A 25,427-nucleotide genomic window follows, 5' to 3' on the forward strand; every position below is an offset into this window, starting at 1 on the left:
TCAGTTTTCTCATCCATTAAATGGGATAACATGACATTTCTTCTAGATTGCTGTGAGTATTAAATTAATTAAGGTATGTATTTAGCTAGTGCCTGGCACATAACATATGAGCATAGAGCCTGTCTATTATTACTATTATCTCATGTGCCTGAAGACACTTCAGTGACCTACTGATTTCTGCATGGAAGTTATTGTAGAGGTCTACTATAATATTCTTTCAAGCTTCAGCCTAAGTGTTATTCTGAAAGGACAATCTGTTGAGTGCCTGCCTACTGTGCAAGGAGCCTTTGTAATACTGTGGGTTGAAATGTTTGTCAAATAAATAAATAAGAAGGCCTCCTTATGTTGGAACCAGGACATATGTGGTTGTTCTCAGCGACAGAGCCCACACAGAGCAGGTGGTCATATTCTGTTTTTCTCCTTCCCTGACTCCAGCCTTAAGCTTCTATCAGGGACGCCGCTTTTCCCTGGACGACTCGGCTGGAGCATCCGCCCTTCTGCGGTCGGGCCCCTACGTGCCACAGTGTGATGCGTTCGGAAGTTGGGAGCCTGTGCAGTGCCATGCTGGGACTGGTAAGGAGGGATAGGCAACTTCAGGTGGCCAAGTGACACCCCTTTTTTATTTTAGAGGACAGAGCCCACACTGGGAGGCAAGTGAGCTGCACTCTTAGGCTCCTCTTTAGTAGCTGGTGACAAATTCCTTAGCTTCTCGGGCCTCCAGTTATCTCACTTGTGTAACAGGAGCAGGAAACTTCTACCAGCCTGAAAGACAAGTGGGTGGTTGCTGGGGGCATCAGAGTGATTGTGGACAATATCCAACTGGGGGTCTAGACTGGGGACAAAAGGCGACCAGGCTTGCACTGCTATGAGTGAAGAAGGAAAGTTGTTTATGAGACACTCCAGGGTAAGTCCCTAGTGCAATTCCTGAATGTTCTCCCCTTGGCTCTTTTCCAGGGCACTGCTGGTGTGTAGATGAGAAAGGTGGGTTCATCCCTGCCTCACTGACTGCCCGCTCTCTGCAGATTCCACAGTGTAAGTGAAGCCTGCAGAGTTCTCCTCCCGACCCCCCTTGGTGGCCATCACTGGTCTAGTCAGCTGTGGTTGCCCAACCGCTGGAGAATCCATGGCCCAGCCCTTCAGCCAGGCCCCAGGTGCAGGCAGACGCATTTCCCAAGTCCCCCAGCCTGCAAGCTTGCGCTGACCTTGGCACTTCCTAGTTGGAAGGCTCCCAGCTTTGCAGGTGGAAGGAAACAGCTGAGACTGTTGAAGGAGCCCTGGTTCTCCCCCTCTGTACACCTGCTGGGCAGTTTCAGCCACTCCTGTAGTTTCAGCAACTGCCTCACATCTGAACCTGCAGTCCCAACCCCTCTCCTGAGGCTCAGCCATGTGTAATCCACAGTCCACTTGGCATCTCAAAGTTGGCATGTCCCACATGAGTCTTTGTCCTCAGAGGTTCTACGTCTCCGTGAAGAGCACCTGCATTCACCCAGGCTCATGACCCTGAAACCTGGGGTCAGCCTGGGGTCCCCTCTTTCCCTTGGCTCCCACGACCAGTCCTTTACAAGCACCTCTCTCTCCCACAGGCCCGACAACCTGCGAGAAATCTCGAACCAGTGGGCTGCTTTCCAGCTGGAAACAGGCTAGATCCCAAGAAAACCCATCTCCAAAAGATCTGTTCGTCCCAGCCTGCCTAGAGGTAAGGGTCCGGAAGCACAGGATTGGAGCCGGGACTTGTCCCCGCTGGTCGAAGATGATTTTTCTTTTTGTTCAGTACGTTCAGCTTAGTTAAAAGCTCACATGACGTTCTCAGCCTGGGTGTTTGTCTGGGCCTGCTAGAACCTGGTTCTGTGACCTTGGGCCATTTACGTACCTTTTCTGTGTCCCAGTTTGTTTTGTTTAATCATAAGATCAGACCACATTTTGTCCTAGCTAATGCTAGGATGGTTTTGAGACTCCAAGGAAGTATCTTTCATAAGAACTCTTTGAAAAATAAACAAAACAGGCTATCATGTTTTTCCTAAAGGCATCTTGGCCAAGGCCCTATGCTTACTGTGTCCCAGGTTCTCAACACACACAGAGGACACCAGCTTCTTTCCCTCCCTAGCTCCCGGGGTGATTTTAACAATTCATAATTCAGCAAAGTACTGATGTAGAGCTCCTAGAGAATGAATTTATGCCCAGAACTTAACCAGTTACTTGCCAAGTGAGGACAGTCTCTGGGCTCAGTGTCCTTTTTCTAAAATAGGATGGTGGGAACACTACCACCCACTCTGCTCAGCTTCCAAGGACTTGATGAGAAGCAGATGAAACAGCAGTGTCGAAACTCATGAAACTGTACAGTGCTAAGCAAAAGCTTCCTTATTATTGTTTGGTACTGTAAACATGGACCCACTTAAGAATAGTTTCATAGATAAATTAGTCAATATCATTTAGTTTTTTAATCTTGGCCAGAAAGCACCTATTGTTGGAAGGCAATTCTGCTTCTCCTTCCTGGGCACTGATGCTTACACAGAGAGAAGGAGAGGTAGAAGCCACAATGTCCAATGGTGGGAAAGGGATTACAGAGTGGAGTTTAGAGGTGCTCTGAGGTGTGGTTTGCAAGGCCAGTTCCTGTGGAGGACTCTAGTACTTGTCAAAATCATTCCTGGAATTAGTGAGGCTGGTCTAGGAGCATGGCTAGGCTTTGGGTCTAGATGGGTTTGGGCCTGGACCTGACCTGCCTCTCACTCACCAGCTGTGAGGTGTTGCCCCACTTTCCCTCTCTGAGAGAGCTTCAGTTTCCCCCACCCAAAAGTGGGAGAACGGTGGTCCATGCCTCATGAGGCTGTTGTAGCCATCAATCAAATGATGCACGTAAAGGGCTGGGAACAGGAGAGTACCTCTCCCCACCTCCACATCTCTCCATCTGGAGAAGCCATCACCTGTTGTTTTGGAAGGGACACTTTTGACATCTGCCAACAGCAGGTTGGCCACTAAAGCATCTTGCCCACAGTGACTGACATGACCCTGGCTTTGTCTCAGACAGGACAGTATGCCAGGCTGCAGGCATCGGAGGCTGGCACCTGGTGTGTGGACCCTGCATCAGGAGAAGAGTTGCTGCCTGGCTCGAACAGCAGTGCCCAGTGTGAGTGGCAGCCCCTCCTGGCATGGCTTCTCACCTCTTCTGTGGGGCACTGAGTGTGGAGTCCAGAGAGCTGGCTTCGTGTCCCAGCTCTACTGCTTCCATAGCTGTGGGGGCACAGCTGCTGACCTCACTATGCCTCAGTTTTCTCATCTATGAAATAGGGGCAATATTCCCCCATCTCTGCAGTTTCTTGGGAGAAGCAAACATGGGAGGGAGTAGGCTGTGCTTTGTGTCTGAGAAGTGCACACCAGCATTGATCCCCATCAAAGGGGGCCCTAGGGCTTTGGAGGGCTGGCCGGATGTGTGGCCCTGCCATCTGGTTTCCCCAGTGAAGCCCAGGTGATGTCCCCAAAGGGCAATGTGCAGATGTCCCTCTTCTGCCTAAACACCATAAATACTCCCATCATCCTCGGGGCCGTGCTCGAGCTCCCTGGAATGGCTCGAGGGCCCTGTGCATCTGGCGCTGGTGTGTCTTCTTCGGCTTCTCTGTCTTCTCCATCAGTTGTGCTTCAGGGTGCAGTTGTGATAAATTCTGGTCAGACTTTGGAAAAAGGAAGACGCTTTCTTCCACCTGGGCCTTCACGCGTTCTGGCTGTGCCACCTGCAATATGTCCATCTATCCCCTCCCCACCTGACAAATTCTTGCTCAGACCACACATCTGTCCCTCCAGGAAGCTTCTGCTGGCCTCTGTCTTCCTCCATAGGCTCCTACACTGCACTATTGTTGCCTTTATTTCACAGAACTGTACCTGCTCACGTACTCGTTAACTCTCCTTTAAGACTCTAAGCTGCTTTAGGGCAGGCAGCGGAGGGGAGAGAGTACAGAGCTGAGCCAGGTCTAGTGTTTGCCTTGTTGTCATTCAACCTCCTGGTGGGGAGGCAGCCACAGACCCCGGAAGGCCCTGCAGGCAGGTGGGCTGAGGGTGGCCGTGGGTGGTGAGGAGGGTGATTGGGCATCTGAGCAGGGAGTGGGCACCGAATCCCCAGCCCATCTGGCTTGTCTCTGTGTCAGGCTCAAGCCTCTGCAACGTGCTCAAGAGTGGAGTCCTCTCCAGGAGAGTCAGCGCAGGCTATGTCCCAGCCTGCAGGGCAGAGGATGGGGGCTTTTCCCCAGTGCAATGTGACCAGGCCCAGGACAGCTGCTGGTGTGTCATGGACAGTGGAGAAGAGGTGCCTGGGACGCGCGTGGCCGGGAGCCAGCCTGCCTGTGAGAGTAAGTCATGACCCCCTGGGGGAATGACGAGGCCTGCATATCTGTTCTTTGATCCAGACTGGGTGAAGTTCTAGAGAAGCTGGGAAGGCAGGGGCGGGAGGGGAGGCAGGAAGTGCAGGAAGGATGTAGTTGTGGTTGAGTCACTTCGTGTGGAAACTTACACCTACTTCCTGAAGACACTCCTGCTGGGAACTGAAGTCAGAAAGAGCCTGGGCAGGGAACCCCCGGAACTGGCACCTCGAGAAGCTTGGGGGCTGTCCTGCCAGGGAATTTTGGGTCTTATTCTCTGTGTCTTCAGATGGGGAGAAGGACCGTGGTTGCAGGGTCTCAGTGTGATGGTTCCATCCTCACTGGGGCACTTCAGGAATTTGTGGAGGTGTTAACTTGTTTATTTTTATTTCAAGTTTTAAAAATTTAGTGAATGTCAAATATTGAAATATACATCACATCAATATATAGAATATTGAACTATATTGTTAAATATTAAAATATATTATCGATTTTTAACCTTTTATTTCTCCAATCTGCTCAAGTCACAGTCATTTTTAAATTTATGTGAATAGGTGGGTTAGACTATCTGTGAATTTCTTCTCAGGGCAGGAAATGGAGACATTACAAAATACTTATTACAAATTGGAGTGGTGGGTCTGGCAGAGTTGCAAAATACTGTGCTAGATGATTCTGAGTTTGCCACAATTGCCTTTCTTTTGATGTTCTTATTCTTTCCTTATTTTTATTTTCTAATCTCTAAGCAACATTTTGGAACTGCAGGGAAATTTAATTAGGTCTAGTGATACTTCTGGTTGATATTTGTAAAGAGATGGGAGGAGCCTCAGAAGCAGGGGTGGGAGGGAAGAGTACCCCCACTCTCTTTGCGGGGGCTGCTTTCCAGTTTTGTCCGTACTCCCTCCTGCCCTGAACCTGTGCTCTGCCCAAGGCTCTTAACACACACGGTTTACCCCAAGTCCTGTTTTGCTCCCCTCTGCATGGGGCCCTGCTTCATCCACATCTTGACTCTAAGCTGCTATCACTATGCAGGATACGCAGTAGGTGCTCCATGGATATGTATGCGTTTAACTGCCTGCCCTGTGCTTCTGAAATAGGGAGAGAAGTGAAGGGTCCACCTTAAGTCAGACACAATCAACATTCAACTTCCAGGTCATCTAGGAGTGGTCTGCACTGAGACCCAGGACACAGACCGGTGTGGCCTCCTCCAGGAACAGGTCTGCAGCACAGTTCCTTTAGCGCTTAGGAAGACTCTATGTGGCTTGGCCATGTAGGACTCCATGATATAGTTCCTGTGTACAGATTACCTGTTCAAAGGTGCTTTTCACATCCCTTATCCCATTTTTGCCTTCCAACAATGCGGGTAAATAGATAGAGCTCTCCTATCTCCCCATGTTTCAGATGGCAAAACTGAGGCTCAGAGAGCTCATGAACATGTCCAAAGTCACACAGTTAGCAGGTGGAGCAGCCAGGATTTAACCCGGAGTCCTGCTGATGAAACCCTGTGCTGTACAGCTGTAAGGGCTTTAGAAGAAAACAGGAGGAAGGCTCCAGAAGGTCATTTAGTGGGCTTCTTGAATGAAGAAAGAAAAAAGATAAATATGTCCAAAGGAAGAGCTTTGGCCTTCTCTCCTCATAATGGAGCAGTTCTTCATTGGCTGAGTTGTTTTTAAGACTGGGGAGCTAACATTTGTAAAGGCTTCATCGTGGGTTTGATGGTTGGGTAGGTGCTCACTTGCTCTTCTGACGCCACCGGCCTTTGGGATTGGGCTGGAAGTCTAGGAAGATTCCTAATTCTTGCCGGGCCTGGCAGGCCACCCCTGCCCCATGCAGGTGCAGATGGAATGGGTGGTGGTGGGAACAGCCAGCACTGGCCTCTTCCGATTCCACAGCAGGGCAAGGGAGTTTGGGAAAAGCTGAGAGATTTAATATAGACAGTAATCTGGGACATTGCCCAGGTTTCCTGAGAGTCTTAAAGTGACCAGGCTCCTGGTCATGTAATCAGGAACCAAGAAACACCATACATTTAAACACAGGAGAGTGGAATAGTCCTGGGGTCCTGGAGTTGAGGCCAGAGGCTGGCCATGCTCAGTGCACCAGGAGGATGGCGTTAACATGAGACGCCCAAACCTCTTCCTGCTGACTCACTACAGACTGTGATGGAGAGGCAGGGGGCAGACAGACAGGCTTGAATGGCAGCTCCACCACTCACTTGCCAGGTGACCTTGGGCTGGTCCCCTAACCTCTCTGGATGTCAGTATCTCAATCTGTGAAATGAGAAAGGAGAATAGTAGCTATTTGAGTCATTATCAGCACAAATTAAGACAATCTCTGTAAACTGTTGAGCACTAGAATTACTAATACACTTAATACATATTATTACTATTTTTGCCGATATTACTTAGGGGCTGGACTTGCGCAGATACCAAGTTGCCTCTCTCTGCATCCAACGTCATATTCATGGAAAATCCTGCCTCCAGTGGGCATTAGCCTGGTAGCTCAGAGCACAACACTTCCTGGTGTTGGGCTTTGGGTGGCAAAGTTAAGCTCTGTAGGCTTCAGGAGCCTCATCTGCGGGACGTGGCTGATAACAGTCCAGCCCCACAGAGTTGCTGTGAAGATGGAGTCAACGCCTGGCAGGCCTTTGGGCAGTCCTGGCATACAGAAGACAGGCAGTGCTCGCAAGCTCTTGTAAGATGGCAGGTGTGAGCGAGCAGGTCTGGCTTCTAGTCCAATCACCAACACATATCCCCAGGCGAGCCACTTAGCTCCCTTGAGCCTCTGTGTTCTTCATCTCTAAAGTAGCAATAAGAATCCCCGTGGTATAATTTTGGAAGGATGTCATGAAATTAAACATGTAAAGTGTACTCTCTGGGCTGGGCCCACTGTGGATATTCAGTTAATTTTAGTTTCTGCACTTCTTCTTTCTCTCCTTAGCCACTCCTCCCTGGCCGTGGGGACCAGCGGGGTTGTTCCATAGCCAGGGAGTCACTTCGTTTCAGTGACATGTGGAATAAGGCTGTGGGAAAACAGGTCTGCTGGGGAGGGTAGGTGCCCTGGCAAGAGAAACGTCAGTGTCCTAGGTGATGTTTGTGACCCCAGGAGGAAAACCCCTTTCTAGCAGAATCAGATCACTCACTGGCCCACTTCCAAAAGGCAAGGGAGGGTAAAAAACACAAAAACAAAAACAGAATAACCACAGATGCAGACCCTTCCTGTGGGATAAGAGGGGAAACCTGTATTCACTGAAATGGGAAGGATGCTTACACACTCATTGACACCCCACTTCTTACCTATGTACACACATGCATCTAGCATACTGGTGGAGGACGTGGATTCTGGAGCAAAAATAATGGGATTCAAATCCTGATTTTTCTGTTTACTAGCTGTCTGACCACAGAAGAGGCTTTCGCCCTCTGTGTGCCTCAGTATTGGCGTCCGTATAGGGATAATGGGACCTATCTCATAGGGTTGTGGGGAACATTATATGAACTGATATTAGCAAAGCTCTTAATGGTGTACCTGGCACATACTACACATCCCATAGTAGTTTTTAGATAAATACTCCTACTAGGAGGTAGGCATTATTGCCATCTTCACCATTTTATGGGTGAGGAAACTGTCACAGAGACACTAATTAATTTGCTCTAGGACCCTGAACTAGTGAATATTAGGGCCAGGATTCATAGCCTGCAGGCTGGTCCAGAGCTCATAGGTGAACTCTTGCCATCCCAGTTACACTTGGGACTTGGTAAAAGACAACTCAAGAAGCCTACTGCAAATCGCAGTGCAAAATCTTGGCCAGGGACCATTGCCCTTATCACAAAAAAAGCCCAAGTTTGGTTCTGGAGATCAAAATAGGTCATTCTTCCTCTTTGAAGTCCCTAATACCCTCATATTCCTTACAGATTGCAGATGCTAAGGCATATACTGGTCAAAAGACTGTGCCTGAGTCTGATAATGAACTAAATCTCTAATGGTGTGAAATTGTCATGATGAGTGTGTTTGCTCTTTAATTTACTCGTTTTCCCGTTTACTTAACTCATATTCATTGAGCTGTGTCTGGGGCAGCTGTGCGCCTTGGCCTGGGTGAACAGAGGAGAGGTGCCCTCTTTTTCCCTGTGGACTCAACCCAGTGGGGTGACCAGCGTGCCACTGATTAGAGGTTCTAACAATTGACAAAAGGAAGGTCTGTACCCGGTGGCATGGGAATTCAAAAAAAAAGAAGACCTAAGTCTGCCTGGGAGAACCATGACAGTGGTAGAAAACAGAACATGTTAAGTTGATATTTGGGGGTCAAAAAGGAATCTTCCAGACAGGAGCAGGCAGAAGGAAGGCTTGGAGATGTGTTCAGGGAGTAATAGATATTTCTGGAGGCATTGGGGAGCTGGAGGAGATGAGAGTGAAGAGGAAGGCAGGCTCAGCCTGCACAGGAGGGAGTTGAGAGCTGATATTTGGCTCTGGCATAATTTCTCTGCCAGCAGCAGGGACTGAGTGGGACGTGGGAGCAGAAAGGCAGGTGGAGGTGAGGGCTAAATGCAGAAACCTGGCAAAGAGCATTTGCTGGCAGTTCAGGCAGAAAATGAAGGATGTCTAAATGAGGGAGGTGGCGGTGGGAATGAAGAGACGTGGAGCAGGTGTGAATGGTGACCAAGACAGAGGAGAAGAACCCTGCAGGAAGGCCACCGGGTGGCTGGCTTGGGATGGCTGGGTGGCTGGTGGTACTGATCCTTGTGCCTGGGGCACTGAGGCAGGGGCGGCAGATACTAAGTTCAGGCCTGGACGGTGGGCTTTGAGGTGAAGAGACCAGGTGGTAATTAATTGGCTTTAGAAATGAGAAGAAGCTCGAGTGCTTGAGCTGGACATGAAGCTACATGAGGCATTCATGCTTAGGTGTCTGTTAAAACTGAGAGCAGATGGGCTCATCCAAGTAGAGGGCAGGGCAGAGAGGAAGGGGAGCAGGCCCAGGCCAGGCCCTGAGAGCTTGACAGTTCCAGGGAAGGGGAGAGGAGGAGGGCCCACTGTGAGTGAGAAGGAGACGCGCACAAACAGGTGTGCTCAGTCCTCCCGAGGCTGGGCAGGTGCCCACCACGGCTCCACTTTCCTTCTCCTAGGCCCGCGGTGTCCGCTGCCGTTCAACGCGTCGGAGGTGGTTGGTGGAACAATCCTGTGTGAGACAACCTCGGGCCCCACAGGGGCTGCCATCCAGCAGTGCCAATTGCTGTGCCGCCAGGGCTCCCGGAGTGGGTTTCCACCGGGGCCATTGATATGTAGCCTGGAGAGCAGACGCTGGGAGTCACAGCCACCTCAGCCCCGGGCCTGCCAACGTGAGTGGCCTCAGAGCGTCTATCCTGCACCCCGCTCCCTCTCAGGGCTGGGGCTGGGACTGAGGTGTGGAGGCATGGCTGCTCCATTTCCCCACCCAAATGTAGCATGTTCATGGTACACCAGGTGGCACCAAGAGATGAGAGAGAATCCCATGGAGCATTTTCTTCTAGAAGGAGCAGATGTCCTTCACGGACCCCTGGAGTTAGGCTTTCTTTGTCTCTTCTCTGGAACCATCTGCTCCTTGAGAGAACTGCCATCCTTCCAACTTTCTTGGGATGTCTTGGATTCAGGAAAAATACTGGGCAGGTCAGGGCTCCAACAGCTGGATAGGTGACTCACATGCTTAGCAGCTCCGCCATGCTCAGAGCTGCTCTCCTGGCCTCTGAGTGACGCTGCCCCATCAGCCTCTCCCCAAGACTACCTGGACTTCCAGGGCTAATGCTTGGCTTTGCAGGAGGCCCTGGACTCTGCTCCAGGTAGGGGCATCAGTCCTGGTTGCTGGAACTCGTGTAAGTTTTGGCCCTCTTTCCCAGTGCTCTGACCAGAGCTCCTTTTGCCTTGTCACACACTGAACCCACTCTGGGACCTGGCACTTGGTCCACCCATTGCAGTGGGAAGGGCATCTGGGAGAGCGAGCAAGATCCTGGGACTGTCACAAGGCTCTGGGTGGATGCCAGAGTGTCAAGGAGAGCATTTGTTGCAAAGTACTCTGGGTTATAGAGGGTCCCCATCCAGAAAATTCAAAATGTGATTTGGATAAATAATGGACTGTCACTTTGACTATGCTGAAATCAAGACCAGGATGGTCACAAATGACCCTAGAGCAAAGGACTTTGGGGAAAAGAGGCACAAACCTTGAGCTCCTGAAGTTCAATACAGGCTGCTGTGCATAATTGTTCAGGTTGTGCACTGAACAACCTTAGAGAATACCATTCATTCCTATCATCTATGATGTCTATTCTTAACCTGAAAAACCATACAAAGTGGCCCTGTCTGTATGCAAGATGTCATGGAAGATTTTCCAAGGACCCCAAAATGTAAAGCACCCTGGTTTGGAGGATGAGGCAGGACTGAGCTTTCTGTGAGGATGCTCAGTAATTTCAGAGAGAAGCTGCTATGCTGGGAAGTACTTAGACTCAGAATGACAATGCAAAATGGCAGTGCTTGTGTGTTTCGAGCTAAATGAGGAAGGGTTATTTTTGCAGAGAAAAACCCAAACAAAGAAAATAACTCCACAGGCCCGTTACCTCTGTCTGCTGACCTCTGGTGCTTCCTTGCAGGGCCCCAGCTGTGGCAGACCATCCAGACCCAAGGGCACTTTCAGCTCCAGCTCCCGCCGGGCAAGATGTGCAGTATTGACTACGCGGGTTTGCTGCAGGCTTTCCAGGTTTTCATATTGGATGAGCTGATGGCCCGCGGCTTCTGCCAGATCCAGGTACGTGTCTGGCCTTCCCCACAGTGAGGACTTGGACTGAACTCAGGGTTGCTGTGTCAGAAAACCTGAGGGCTCACATTAACCTGAGGGTTTGAGTTCAACCCTCACTATTTTATCAGTGTGCAAATTGATACCCAGAAATGGGAAGTAGTTTGGCCAAGGTTAATTACATAGCAGCAGAGGCAGAATGCATACGCATCTCATCATTGGCCATTCTTTCTACATAAAGATGTCAGTTACTGAGCACTTAATATGGGCATCCTTTGGTATAAATTAGCTAATGCAATTCTCATAGGGACTTTATTATTATTGTTATTGTGCATATGAGGAAAATGAAGACCAGAGAGCTGAAAGACTTATTCCAGAGTCTTACAACCAGGAGAAGGTAGGGCCAGTCTGGCTGACCTGATCACAGAGCTGTGATCACCTTGTAGCACCTCCACCACCTATAGAGAAAGAGCTTGGGAACATGGGGCAGGAAGGCTAAAACCTCACAATGTACTCTGCACACCACAGTGTTAGATGTGTTTCTTAACAAAACCGAGTGGAGGCATTATGGATCCTCCCCAGAAGAAGAATATTGCATGCCACCTGGAAAGGCATCCTACCATATAAAATAGAGTTTTTCAGCTGTGTAATATATAAGGGCTTTGGTTATTTGAAGTCACAAGTGTTTAAAGAAGGAATCTTTAAAGGTTGCTCAGTCAAATAAATCATTTTTTCTGCTCAAAGTTTGCTAAATCATCAGAGCAACTCATTTTTGGGACCTCATGTTAAGAATTTTGGAGAACATTAGGGTTGAGTATCATGTAAATTATTTAAAAACATAAAAAAAGAATTTTGGAGAACACACTTTTTATAAAACAATATACAGAGATTACTGATGTTAAAACAAACAGAGGCATGAATAGACTTTGTCCTTTTATTCAAGGAAATCCACTCACAACAGTGTCAGTGATACCTATTAATTATTGGGTGTCGTATTTGTGGTGCCATGCTAGAAGCTCTACATTCCTTATCTGTAATCATCACGGCACCCTGCTTGGTGGGTATCAGTAGCCTTCAATTTACAAGTGAATTAACTAAAGACATAAGGTGAGTTGTCCAAGATTTCTCATCCCTTAATAAGCCCAGGTCTATCTAGACCAAATTAATTCATTCATTTATTCATTCACTCATTCATTCATTCTTACATTTAACAAATATTTGAGTGCCTATTACAGGCTAGGCATGTATTTAGGCACTGAGGATTATTGAAGGTAAATAAAGCCAATACTAGTTAAAGTGGTCAGGACAGATTTTAATCAGGAATATATTATTGCAGTGGGGAAAAGAGTTCATCATGAACTGAACTCAACTTCAGTTTGTGCAGAGGTGACTGGGCATTTTAAAAGGAGAATGAGGGAATGGGGGTGGTAAACAGGGGTTCAGTAGCATCAGGAAAACAAAAAAATTAAAAAAAAAAAAACAGGAAAGGGAGTTAATCCATGTAAAACCCATCCGGGTTTGCTAACTGGTGCTATTGCGGCCTCCCACAGAGGCTGGAGACAGGAGCCCCATCTTCAAATGTTTGCTGGAACTAACAGTGAATTCTCTTGGCAGCCTTGAGTTTTCTAGACAGGCACTTTAAGAGGGGCTAGGGTCTTCTCAGGGGTCCGGCCTTGAGCTGTTAGAAACAATGTTAGTGCTTGTTCAAGTCTTTTGAGGTCAAGGTTGAGGTCTAGTAAGAGGGCTCAGAGGAGCCTGGCTAGAGTTTGGTTCATGACAGTCTTCAGGATGCAGCAGTTAATGAGATCACCTCTTTGCTCTTTGGGGAGATGACACTAAACAAGTACCTGTCAGGTAAAGGTAAGAGCTAAGAAGGGAAATAAAGCAGGTCAGGCCTTGCTTGAGAGGGAAGATGGTGAGATGAGAAGGGTTTTACATAGAAAGGTCAGGGAGAGGCCTCCAAGAGGTGCTATTAGAAGGGACGGGAGTGAGGTAAGCCTGAGGGCCTGTGAGTTCTGGGGGAGAGGAACCCCTGCAGAGGAAATAGAAGGTCAGAGTTTCTGTGATGGGCACATACTTAGTGTGAGCCATAAAATTGAGGGAACCAGTATAAGTGAGCAGAGCAAAAGAGGGAACTGCAAATTGGGGTTTGACAGACATTTATGAAGAGATATTGAGCATGTTGAAAATGGCTCAAGGCCTTGTTGGCTGTGGCTAGGATGGTGAGTTTTATTCTGCATGTGATGGGACATCACTGAAGTTGAGAAAGTGACAGGATGATGGGAGTTTTACAGTTTTCTTCAGCTGCTGTGTAGAGGGTAGGCTTTGAGGGGTTCAAGGTAGGAGCAGGGGTCCTCACTGCAGCCTGGGGCCAGGCGGCAGTGCAGAACATGAGAAGCAGCAGGAATCTTGACATACTGGGACCACAGAGCCTACAAGACTGGGTAGTAGTTGATGTGTCATGGGAAGATGGAGGTGTTGAGGATGACTAAGGTTTCGGATGCAAGGAATGGCTGAAGACGTGTTTTGAACATGGGGAAATTAAATCCCATGCAGAAAGGAGTAAAATGTTCTGGAATCCAGGGGACTAGAGAGCTGAGGACCATGCTGAAGACAGAGATACGGTCAGGAGGAAGCTGGGCAGGGACCTAGTCCTAATGGCTTCCTAAACAAGGTGTCAGGGTATGACCATGAGACAGAGAGCTTCTAAGGTCAGAGCTTCTAAGAAGGGAGTCTTATTCTTCAGAAGGAGGAGGTGATACATAGACTTTCAAGTCAGATGGATCTGGCTCCAAACCTTGGCTCCAGCACTCCTACCAGTGTGACCTGGGCCTTTCCCAGGCTTGGTAAGCCTCAATCATCTGTGAAATGGGGTTAGGAGAACCCGCCTTGGAGGGTCAGGTTAAGTGAGATAACATACAGATCCAAAGCTTTTTCTCTTTACCATCTGCTGAGAGCTAAGGAGGTTCTAGGGTTAGTGGAGTTTCGAATCCCGGCTCTACCACCTACTGGCTGTGGGATCCGAGGCAGTTTCTCAGCTTCTCAGAGGCAAATTCTCCATCTGTAATGTGGGGTAATGAGAGTCCCGACTCCATAGACTTGTTTTGGAGATTAAACTAGCTAATATGTTTAAAGCACTTCACACAGGGCCTGAAGAATGACACATGTTCAAAAATTGTGCCACCGTGCCTTCTGAGAATACTAAGCCCCTGGCACACAGCAGAATCTCATTAAATGACAACTATATGAACACCCACATCCATGTTCTCACCTTCACCAGGGGTGTGGCACTGGGTATGGCATGTAGTAAGGTCTGGGTGCCAGGGCCATTGGGATGGATGGCATGCTGACATTCAGGCTTCATATGCATTGGACGCCTGGGGCTGGCTTTCAGGGCACTGTCTGCATTCTGAAGAAGGTAGTTGAGGCCTTTTGTGGTGAAGGCTGAGGGCCAGGGCCACATCAACTCTGAATTACTCATTGGTGACAGAGTTCACTTTCCTTCTAGAACCCTCCATTCACTCTCTAGGCACCCAAGCTTTTGATAAACTGACTTCCCCTTGGGCTTTACATAAACTCTCTTGGAATGTTACCTTTTGCCATCATCTGAATGCTTGTGTCCCCCCTGAAATTCATATCCAAACCATAATCCCCAACATGATAGTATTAGGGGACTTTGTGTTAGGTCATGAGGGTGCAGCCCTCATGAATGGGGTTAGTGTCCTTATAAAAGAGACCCCAGAGAGATCCTTGCCCCTTCCACCATGGACACAGTGAGAAGACAGACACTTATGAAGAGAACCTTCACCACGCATGGCTGGCATCTTGATCTTGGACTTCCCAGCCTCCAGAACTATGAGAAATAAAGTTCTGTTGTTTATAAGACAAGCAGTCTGTGGTATTTCATAATATTCATCCAAATGTGCTAAGACACCCTTTGAAAGGGGTTGATATGAAGAGGGAGAGATGAAGCTTGTGTTCAACCCTGGACCAAAGCCTGGCACCATCCTTGGACTAACAGGCCTCACAACCGTCTGTCTTTCTCCCCAACCCTGAGGAACCTGCAGTACATCACTCACAGAAATTCAGTGGGCACAACTCAGCCACACTTAGGCTGGGGGGAGAGACCAGGCTGCATAGCCAACATTGAGGAGCTGATGGATGCTACAGGGGTTCGGAGATGTCCTGCTGAATATATGTATGGTGAAGACATTTGCAGAGTTGGCTAAAGTTGTTTCACCAGTGAAATATGGTGACTGGGCTTTTGATGCATGGAGCCCTGCTCTTCCTCCACTTACACTTCTGTACACCACATGACCAGGGCAAGTTATTTAACTTCTCTGAACCCTGTTTTCCTCAGGTGTGGAAAAGGGGGTCACTATTCCTTGACCCCCTGAAGTAGGGTTGGTGGAGGATTGAAGGAAGTAACATAAGCCAAGTTCTGGTTCCTGGTGTGGACCCAACAAAACTAGCTTTCTACTCTGTGTTCTTGAGCTGAAAGTGTCTGTCTTCTTGTAGGTGAAGACTTTTGGCACCCCGGTTTCCATTCCTGTCTGCAACAACTCCTCTGTGCAGGTGGGTTGTCTGACCAGGGAGCGTTTAGGAGTGAATGTTACATGGAAATCACAGCTTGAGGACATCCCAGTGGCTTCTCTTCCTGACTTACATGACATTGGTATGTTTTTCTGTGGTAGTACCTAGAATAAGCTATGCAGCCTCTCTGAGTCTCAGTTTTCTCATCTGCCAAATGGACCTAGCGAAGAAGCCCATGATGTCTTCTTGTGAAGATTATGAGGAGAGCTAATTATTTAAAAATATATAATAATCAATAGACTTCTTGCCAATCATTTACTAGAGTTAAATAATGTGAACAAAGAGCCTGGTTCTGTGTCGTGAACATCTGCTAATACTTCTCCTGATTTTCTGCATGCAGAGAGGTGAAACAGAATGTGTGAAGAGGACAGCAGGGTGGGCTGGGGAAGTCTTTACTGGTTTTTAACTTATGTCTCATCCGCTTCCAATTGTAAAACATTTCAGACCACTTACACCGTTTAAAACAGCTCCATTTTTATGGAGCTAAAGAAAGAGAAGATGTTTCTCAGTTATTTTTTTCAATTATTTATGTTGGTCGCAACATAAAAGCCTCATGATATGGATGAGTCAACAGAGGAGAGAGAGAAGAATGGATTTTATGATACCTACTGTGGGCATGTGCCATGTTCAGCTCTGAGCTTTCTGGTAGGGTAGGAAAGAGCCCGTACATTTCTGACCAGAGAATGGGAGGCAGCTCCATTCTCTCTTCCACCATCCAGTGGCCAAACATCCAGGGGCAGGACTGGCTGGAGTTTGCCCTCTGTTCTATGAGGAAGAACTTCTGGAAAACATTGCCAGGAAGGAGACTGCATCTCTGTCATTCACTAGTTCTCAGGATAATAATCCTCTAAATAATAATTCAGAAGAATTATGGATTCTCCAGGAGCCCCAGCATTGTGAATTAGGGGTCCCCTTCCATCTTTCTCCAAAGAGAGCCTGGATAATGTGGGTATGTTTGGAGCTGCAAAAACATGAGATGTTTATTGCTTGTTTCAATGGTGAGGCAGCGAGACTGTGATTGGAGACCATGGGCTGGCTCTACAGTAGTCTGTTACAGCCGAAATGTTTGCTGTGTGCAGGGATCTGCCCCAGCTCCTGGCACAGCGCTCGCCTGCTTTCTTCCTAGGAACTACTTATCATTTGACAACTGGAGGCCTCTCGGTGTTTAGCTAAACACTGAGGCAGAAGGCCCTGTTGCCTCTTCAAGTCCTTGCTTTCTTTTTGAGTGGCCACTTCACACACATTCTCTCCTAGGACCCTCACCAACTGCAAAGAGAACCATTCCCAAGCCATTTTTCAGATGGGAAAACTGAGGCTCAGAGGTGTTCAATGCCTCATTGAGGGTTGAGGTGGATGAGTATCTGAATCTTGCACCTTAGGCTAGTGACTGAAGACCTGATCTCCTATATTAATATGGGTTGCATTGGTGCCACAGAAATGGCAAGAGCTGGGAAATCTGGGTTGGAGTCCCTACTTGTGCTTCTGATTCCTGGGTGACCTTGAGCCAGTCCATCCCCTTCTCTGGGCCTCAGTTCCTCCCTCTGTAAAATGAGACACCACATGATGCCTATGTCTCATTCCAGTCTGGATATTCTAGACATCTCTGCCCTGCTTGATCCTCCCTGGCCCTAGCAGAGTACAGTGGGGGTGACCTCTACCTTATCCTATGTCTTACAGAGATAGCCTTGGTGGGCAAGGATCTCCTTGGGCGCTTCACAGATCTGATCCAGAGTGGCTCATTCCAGCTTCATCTGGATTCCAAGACGTTCCCAGTGGACACCACCATCCGCTTCCTCCAAGGGGACCACTTTGGCACCTCTCCCAGGACATGGTTTGGGTGCTCGGAAGGATTCTACCAAGTCTTGACAAGTGAGGCCAGTCAGGACGGACTGGGATGCGGTAGGTCCACTCTCTCCCTGGATATCTCCTGTGGAGCCGTGTGAGGCTTTAGGAAAGGCCACCTCAGCACTGGAGAGAGGCTACTCTGGACATCCAGGGCTGAGAATCATCCATTTAGTTAATGAGCAAAAGTTTTCAATCATCCACTGTGCATGAGTGTATAGTCTCCATCTGCTAGGCAGCATGGCAGAAGGAGGGGCCCCATATTTGCAGTGATTCTTTCTGTTAGTTATTGATAAGCTTGGACCCTGAGCCTGGGTTGCCCTGTCATTGTGATGAAGGCTAATGTCCATTTGTATCCTGGGCACACATTTCTCAGTCTGGTTGTGGCAGTGTTACTCACCACAATTTCCAAATGTTCATTCATCAGCCCAGGGCTTTAAAACTCAGGGAAAATGGTTCCTGATTGAGGTTCACTTGGGTTGCTCTTGCCTCACCTGTGAGTAGTTTGGGGGCCATTTTTAATGGGAAAGTGATGCAGATTCCTTTAATGAAAGTTGCATTAGTTTCCTGTTGCTACCATAGTAAATGACCAAAAATTTTGTGGCAGAAAACAATACAGATGTATTATCTTACAGTTCTATAGGTTTGGATTACAATGCGGGCATCACTGGGCTAAAACAGAGCTGTTGGCAGGGCCTGCACCCCTCCTGGAGGCCCCTGGGGAAATCTGTTTCCTCACCTTTTCCACTTTCTTGAGGTTGTCCACATTTCTTGGCTGGTGGCTTCCTTTCTTGCTCACCAAACCAGCAACGTTTCAGCTCTCTGACCCCTCTTCCCTGGTCACATCTCCTCTGACTCTCTTTCACCTCCAAGGACCTTAGAACTACACACAGCTGCATGATTCAGCATACTCCCTTATTTTGAGGTCAGCCAATTAGCGACCTTAATTCCATCTGCACTGGTAATTTCCCTTTGCCATGTAACCTAACATATTCACAGATTCTGAGGACTGGGACATGGATATCTTTGGGGGGACCTTTGTCATGTCTACCACTGAAGATTCAAAGGTCTCCTGATGAGAAGCCTTCCTCCTGTGTGGGATGAGATAGAAAGACATTTTTATGGAGCTAAAGAAAGAGAAGATGTTTCTCAGTTATTTTTTTTTATTATTTATGTTGGTCGCAACATAAAAGCCAAATGGCCTTTCCTTTTCTGAAATCTGTGCCAAACTGTAAACTCCACATTGGATTTAAGATGCAGCTAAATCCTAACACAGAAAACAGAAAGACAACCACTTCCCACTAGCATTTATGGAGAATTCTGCAGTTCAAATGCACCTGCACAAACATTTAACTCTCACAATAGCCCCTGGTGGCAGGTCCTTTCCTCATTTGACAAAGAAGCTGGGGTTCAGATTAAATGAGATTGGGCATCTGTCGTACCTGGGGTGGGGCTGACACACAGGAGGGACTCTAGCTCACCTAACTGATTAATAGAGGGCGAGTAAGCCCAGGTCCTCTGGGACCAGACCCTGTGATCTTTCTTTCTATTCCATCAGAGCTGCCCAAACCAAGGGGACAAGAAACAGAAGCAGGAGTGGATGGTGCCACCCCAGGGTGGGTGAAATAGGGTTGCAGAGAGGGAGAGTCACATAGAGAGCACCTGCCGCATGTTCACAGACTTTATCGTGAAGAGCCCTTGGCTTCAATGCCAGATGCTGAACTAGCAGGGGTGTACTTGTGTGTGTGGTGTGTGTGTATGAGTGTGTGAGTGTGTATGTGTATTGGTGTATGTGTGTATGTGTGTGAGCACATATGCATGCATGTATATGTGTGTGGTGTGTATATATGTGTCCGATGTACATATGCCTATGTGTGTGTTTGTGTTTTTGTCTGTATGCATGTGTGTGATGTGTCTATGTGTGTATGCACATGTGTATGTTGTGTGTGTGCATGTTGGGAGCAGGGGCTGCAGGAGCCTGCTTTTCATAGCTGCCCCAGGTGATGTACCATGTGGGTCTGGAAGCAGCCCCAGGAGGCTCCTTGGCCTCGGGGGTGCCCTCTGCAGCCAGAGAAGGAGGTAAAGGGGAGGCAGAGAACCTGTGTTGACTCTGTGCCTTCAAGGAAGTTCTGTCTCCTGTGAGTGTCTTCCTTTCCATCCCCCACAACACACAGGTAAAATAAAGGGGCTGGCCTAGAAACCTGGTTTCAAGGTTCCTTCTAGGAAGCTCAATTATTAGTTCTTGTCAACAAGAAGACGAGAGGGGCCGCTCAGCTCAACTTTGCCTGAAGGGGAAAGAGGAGGGCCTGGGAATCAGCAGCTGGTGTCAGGGCACGGGGCTTCCAAGGGCCCCTGTGGGAGCCACAGGATGGGGCGCAGGGAAGAGACTGCATGGGAGACCTTGTCCAGGACATGCCTGGGCTGGAACAGGACTCAGCAAACCTTTCCTGTAAAGGGCCAGATGGTGATGTTTTAGGCATTGGGGGCCATATGGTCTCTGTCTCAGTGACTCAACTCAGCCATTGTGGGGAGAAACATATGGCTGTGTTCTAATAAAACTTTATTTACCAAAACAGAAGGTGAGCTGAATTTGGCTCATGGGCTGTGGTTTGCCAGTCTTGCTCTAGATAACCTACACTCTATCTTCCAGCTGCTGCAGCCTTTAACTGACTCACAAAGACTTGTCAATCACACCACATAGCCCCATCCTCTTACTCCAAAGGGTTGGAAAGATCCAGAATGGAAGTCTCAAAAGCAGTACCAAAAGCCCTGAATTTTCTTCAGCATCAGTTCTAGTATCTGTCCCTTATGGAGTTTTTGATATTTGTGTGGCCTTACTAACATTTTACTGTCCAGAGACTCAGCTGTTATTAATTCCGTCTTATGCACAAGGAATCGAGGGGCCTATAGCGCTACACAGCTTCAGGAAACTGCTCTGTGAAGTCAGGTGGACCTGGGTTCGAGTCCTAGCTCCAACACTTTCTCATTGTAGATCCTGGAGAAAGTCCATTATTCTCACTAGACATCTTCTGAAAAATAGGGATAATAATACTTATTGCATGGGGTAATACCTATTGTTGTTTAGATAGCATGAAATAATGCAGAGCACAGCACTTAGTAAACACTTGGCAAATGGTTTGTTGTGAAAATTGGCGGTGCTGAGGTCTAAATCCAACTCTGTCTGCCTCCAAGTTCTTTGTTCTGTCCTTTGCATCACACGTCTCCCTTCTCAACAAGGAGGTTATTGGTGAAATCACACCTCTCATTCTTGTATTTATTCTTATTGGCACTTTTCCCTTGAAAACACATCTGCGACATGGCCTTGATGTTACAAGGCAGAGCACTGTCCTGTGGCAATAAAGCAGGGTTCTCTGTGTCATCCTGGAGGAGGGCTAATCAGGATGGCCCTCTCGGAGGGCAGTGACTCAGAGGTCCAGTAGGAAAGTCCATCGCTCATGACTCATGTAGGCATAGCAGCCTTGATCCAGGGAACTGGTGATGGCCAGGGAACACAAACCTTATCTGCAGCCCTGATGGAGTCAGTTTTGTTCACCCTCTTGCCTCAAGGCCAGCCATATGGCTTCTCCTTGAAATTACCTGCTGGCAGCCTTCATAGCAGATTAGTTTATGAAGGAGAATAACTGAGAAATTGTCTATATTTTTTGTATTTCATTCTGGATGATATTAACTTTCACTCATTCACTATAATTTCTTCTAATAGAGCTGGTTCCCTATGGATTTTTTTTTCCTGAACCAATTATGCCTGCCTGCCTGTCTGCCTTCCTTCCTTCCTTCTTTCCCTCCCTCCCTCCTTTCTTCCTTCCTTCCTTCCTTCCCTCCTTCCTTCCTTCTTTCCTTCCTTCCCTTACTTCCTTTTTTTCTTCTTTCCTGTCATCCATCCAAACTTTCAAAATATTATATGCCATGTTACACACTCAGGGAGGCAAAAAACAAAGCTCCACTCTCAAAGCACTCACAGCCTGGCTAGGGAGAGGTGAGTATTCAGCTGGACCATCCTGTGAAGAAGCCTGTTACATCACAGCCAGGGTGGTCAGGGCAGGTGTGCTGGGGTAGGAAATGCTGGCAGAAGTCTTGAAAGGTGAGGAGGAATCGTTGCTCAGACAAGAGCAGACAGAAGGTAGTGCATGTTTGTGCACATATATGTGTGTGTGTGTGTATACCTGTGCTGAGGGTGCTAAAGTGAAGAAGAACATTCCAGAAAGATTGGTATAAATGCAGGGAGTCAAGAAGTTGCTGACTCTGGAAACAGTGCTCATAATTTGTATGGCTGGGGAATGGGGTGTGTGGGGAACGTGACAGGAAGTGGGGCCAGAGAGACAGGGACAGGCCAGGAGAGGCCTCGGAGCACAGCAAGGGGAGTGGGCTGGATATGGGACCATGGAAGAATTTTAAGCTGGAGAGAGAGAGGACCAGGTGTGGGCTTGAGCCACCTTCCGAAGGGGTGAAGGACATTTACGGTTCCTCACAGATGTCTTTCTTCAGCAGAAATGCTGCTGTTACTGTTGGGGGGTTTGTGGACAAGGGTTGGCAGGAGGGGTGGCCTGACCCTAATGCTCTATGAGACTCTCAAACTCAAATAAGTATAACTGTCTTTATTTTATCAGGCTGGTGTAAAAGTAATTACGGTTTTTGCAATTTTTTTTTTTAATTGCAAAAACTACAATTACTTTTGCACCAGCTTAATATGAAGGAGGGGGCTGAGGCTAAAGGATTTTTCCAGTGATTTTGTGTCCGGAATTGGTGGGTTCTTGGTCTCACTGACTTCAAGAATGAAGCTGTGGACCCTCGCGGTTGAGTGTTACAGCTCTTAAGGTGGCGCGTCTGGAGTTTGTTCCTTCTGATGTTCGAATGTGTTTGGAGTTTCTTCCTTCTGGTGGGTTCGTGGTCTCGCTGGCTCAGGAGTGAAGCTGCAGACCTTTGCGGTGAGTGTTACAGTTCTTAAGGCGGCACGTCTGGAGTTGTTCGTTCCTTCCGGTGGGCTCGTGGTCTCGCTGGCTTCAGGAGTGAAGCTGCAGACCTTCGCGGTGAGTGTTTCAGCTCATAAAAGCAGTGTGGACCCAAAGAGCGAAAGAACAAAGCTTCCGCAGTGTGGAAGGGGACCCGAGCGGGTTGCCACTGCTGGCTCAGGCAGCCTGCTTTAATTCTCTTATCTGGCCCCACCCACGTCCTGCTGATTGGTAGAGCAGAGAGGTCTGTTCTGAGAGGGCACTGATTGGTGCGTTTACCATCCCTGAGCTAGACATGAAAGTTCTCCACATCTCCACCAGACTCGGGAGCCCAGCTGGCCTCACCCAGTGGATCCTGCACCAGGGCTGCAGGTGGAGCTGCCCGCCAGTCCCGCGCCGTGCGCTCGCACTCCTCAGCCCTCCGGTGGTTGATGGGACTGGGCGCTGTGGAGCAGGGGGTGGCGCTTGTCGGGGAGGCTCGGGCCGCACAGGAGCCCATGGAGGGGGTGGGAGGCTCAGGCATGGCGGGCCGCAGGTCCCGAGCCCTGCCCCGCGGGAAGGCAGCTAAGGTCCGGTGAGAAATCCAGCGCAGTGCCGGTGGGTTGGTACTGCTGGGGGACCCAGTACACCCTCCGCAGCCGCCGGCCTGGGTGCTAAGTCCCTTATTGCCCGGGGCCGGCAGGGCTGGCCGGCTGCTCCGAGTGCAGGGCCCGCCAAGCCCACGCCCACCCGGAACTCCAGCCGGCCCGCAAGCGCCGCACGCAGCCCCGGTTCCCGCTCGCGCCTCTCCCTCCACACCTCCCTGCAAGCTGAGGGAGCCGGCTCTGGCCTTGGCCAGCCCAGAAAGTGTCTCTCACAGTGCAGTGGTGGGCTGAAGGGCTCCTCAAGTGCCGCCAAAGTGGGAGCCCAGGCAGAGGAGGCACAGAGAGCGAGCGAGGGCTGTGAGGACTGCCAGCATGCTGTCACCTCTCAATTTCGAGGGATTTAACTGAGGGTCAGCACCTATTGGTGGCAGTGGACCCAATGGTCTTGAGAGAGCCCCTTCTCCCTAGGGAAGGTTGACAGTAAGGCAGCCGTGGTCTCATTCTGACTTAGAAACGTGCTCTTTTGGGTGGAAAAGACTTGACGTCAGAGACGGAGAGAACCGGTGGGAGGAAACAGCGTGTGCATTCCCTGAGCACAGACAAGAGTCTGGGACCTGTGGGGTTTACAGCGGAAGTTAAGTTCTAGCTCTCTCATTTCTGCTAGTTGCCCGCACCTAGGCTTTTGGAGGCTGGGCAATGCAGTCTGGCTGAAAGGCTTTTGTTTTCCTTCAGCGGTGAATTTGGAGGCCACTTGAAAAAAGGCCACAGTTCTGGGGTTGAAATGCTAGAGATAATCATCACCACCTTGACTCATAGAAGTAATGAAACTCCACTCTCGGAGGGAGGATATTAATTGCTCTGGACAGACCAAAAAACACACCGTTCAGTTTCCAAGATGTGGCTCGAGTTTCTAATTTACTCAGAAATGCCAACTACACACGCAGACCAGAGATGATAGTTGCTAAATCAACAATGGCTCCATATCAGCACGTCCCACTCATTGGTACTGACTTCTCTGCCAGAGGGAGGTGGCTGGATTGGTGGAAGGAACAAAGACTTTGGTTTGGAGATGAATGAACGGGGCTCAAATCTCACCTCTGACACCCCACTGCTTGGCCAACCTTAACCTTGAACCTCAGTTCTCTCTAGTCTTATATGGAGATGATAACTTCCTCATAGGGTTGTAAGAAAAACAGATTAAAATATCTGCACTGTGCTTGGCATATTCTGTAATTTTAATTTCCCACTGCCCTTTGCTGAAAAGCATACGAGGAAGTCATGCATGGATGTCTGAGGCTCAGCTTTCTCAACTGTGAAACGGGGATAAAATACAGACTTTCCATGAGAGTAATGTATTAATGTACGTAACAGGATGATTGACTAAGTGCTGCCAGTAGTGGGCGGGATTTTAGCTTCCACCTTTTACTGGGTAAAAGCTCACTTCTTCTGGAAGTTATTTGGCAAACTCTCAAGAACACAACTCTGAACCAAGAAACAAAGTAAAACAACCCCCCTCTTTATTTTACCTATGTTTGAAATCCCTGTCTGACCCTCTCATCTTCTACAAGCATGTCACTTCCTGGACAGCAGGAAGCTCACCTGACTTCTTCACAGCTGCTTCCCTGCTTCTTAGAGTCTGACACACAGTAGGTTCTCAGTGGACATTTGTTAAATGAATGAGCTCTTGAACTGGTTTGAAGATTTTCTTTACCCTGTGTGTTCTGGGACTGTAACTGTGAAGCATGTGTCTTGATTTTTAACATCATTTCTCTGTTTGTTTTTTTCTAGTTAAGTGTCCTGAAGGAAGCTATTCCCAAGATGAGGAATGCATTCCTTGTCCTGTTGGATTCTACCAAGAACAGGCAGGGAGCTTGGCCTGTGTCCCATGTCCTGTGGGCAGAATGACCATTTCTGCTGGAGCTTTCAGCCAGACTCACTGTAAGTTCTGTGGGGTGCTTCTTTGAAAGAGAAGCCCTACAATGAAATGGAACACAGCAGGGTTTCCCAATCTCTGCACTATTGACATTTTGGGACAGATAATTCTTTGTGCAGGGTTGGCCTGTGCTTGGTAGGATATTTAGTAGCATCAGTAGCTCTCAGATGCCAGTATCACCCCTCCCTAAGTTGTGACAGCCAAACATGTCTCCAGACGTTGCCAAATGTCTCTTGGGTGGAAATGGCAGGGAGAGCAAAATTGCCTACCTGTGAGAACTATTGGGTACACAACATAATAATCAAAGGGGCCGCCATCTTTGAATACTTGCCCACTGCCAGGCTCTGGGCCAGGCATTTTACCTGTGTTGCCTCAGTCAATGCTCCCAATACCTCTTCTAATATTAGTAGCCCA

The 25,427-nt window shown here is 48.5% G+C and overlaps 1 protein-coding gene across 1 annotated transcript in view; it reads left to right on the forward strand.

The window, feature by feature from the left end:
• Positions 1 to 25,427, forward strand: part of TG (thyroglobulin) — a 272,056-nt gene that overhangs the window by 30,132 nt on the left and 216,497 nt on the right. Inside the window, exons 12-21 of the mRNA XM_030795400.1 lie at positions 436 to 573; positions 955 to 1,032; positions 1,584 to 1,696; positions 3,022 to 3,124; positions 4,137 to 4,337; positions 9,458 to 9,670; positions 10,952 to 11,106; positions 15,613 to 15,769; positions 17,365 to 17,586; positions 24,869 to 25,018. Coding sequence (XP_030651260.1) covers positions 436 to 573; positions 955 to 1,032; positions 1,584 to 1,696; positions 3,022 to 3,124; positions 4,137 to 4,337; positions 9,458 to 9,670; positions 10,952 to 11,106; positions 15,613 to 15,769; positions 17,365 to 17,586; positions 24,869 to 25,018 — 1,530 coding nt within the window. The remainder of the gene's footprint in view (positions 1 to 435; positions 574 to 954; positions 1,033 to 1,583; positions 1,697 to 3,021; positions 3,125 to 4,136; positions 4,338 to 9,457; positions 9,671 to 10,951; positions 11,107 to 15,612; positions 15,770 to 17,364; positions 17,587 to 24,868; positions 25,019 to 25,427) is intronic.

This window comes from Nomascus leucogenys, chromosome 16 (assembly GCF_006542625.1).
Source record: "Nomascus leucogenys isolate Asia chromosome 16, Asia_NLE_v1, whole genome shotgun sequence".
Classification (NCBI taxonomy): Eukaryota; Metazoa; Chordata; class Mammalia; order Primates; family Hylobatidae; genus Nomascus; species Nomascus leucogenys.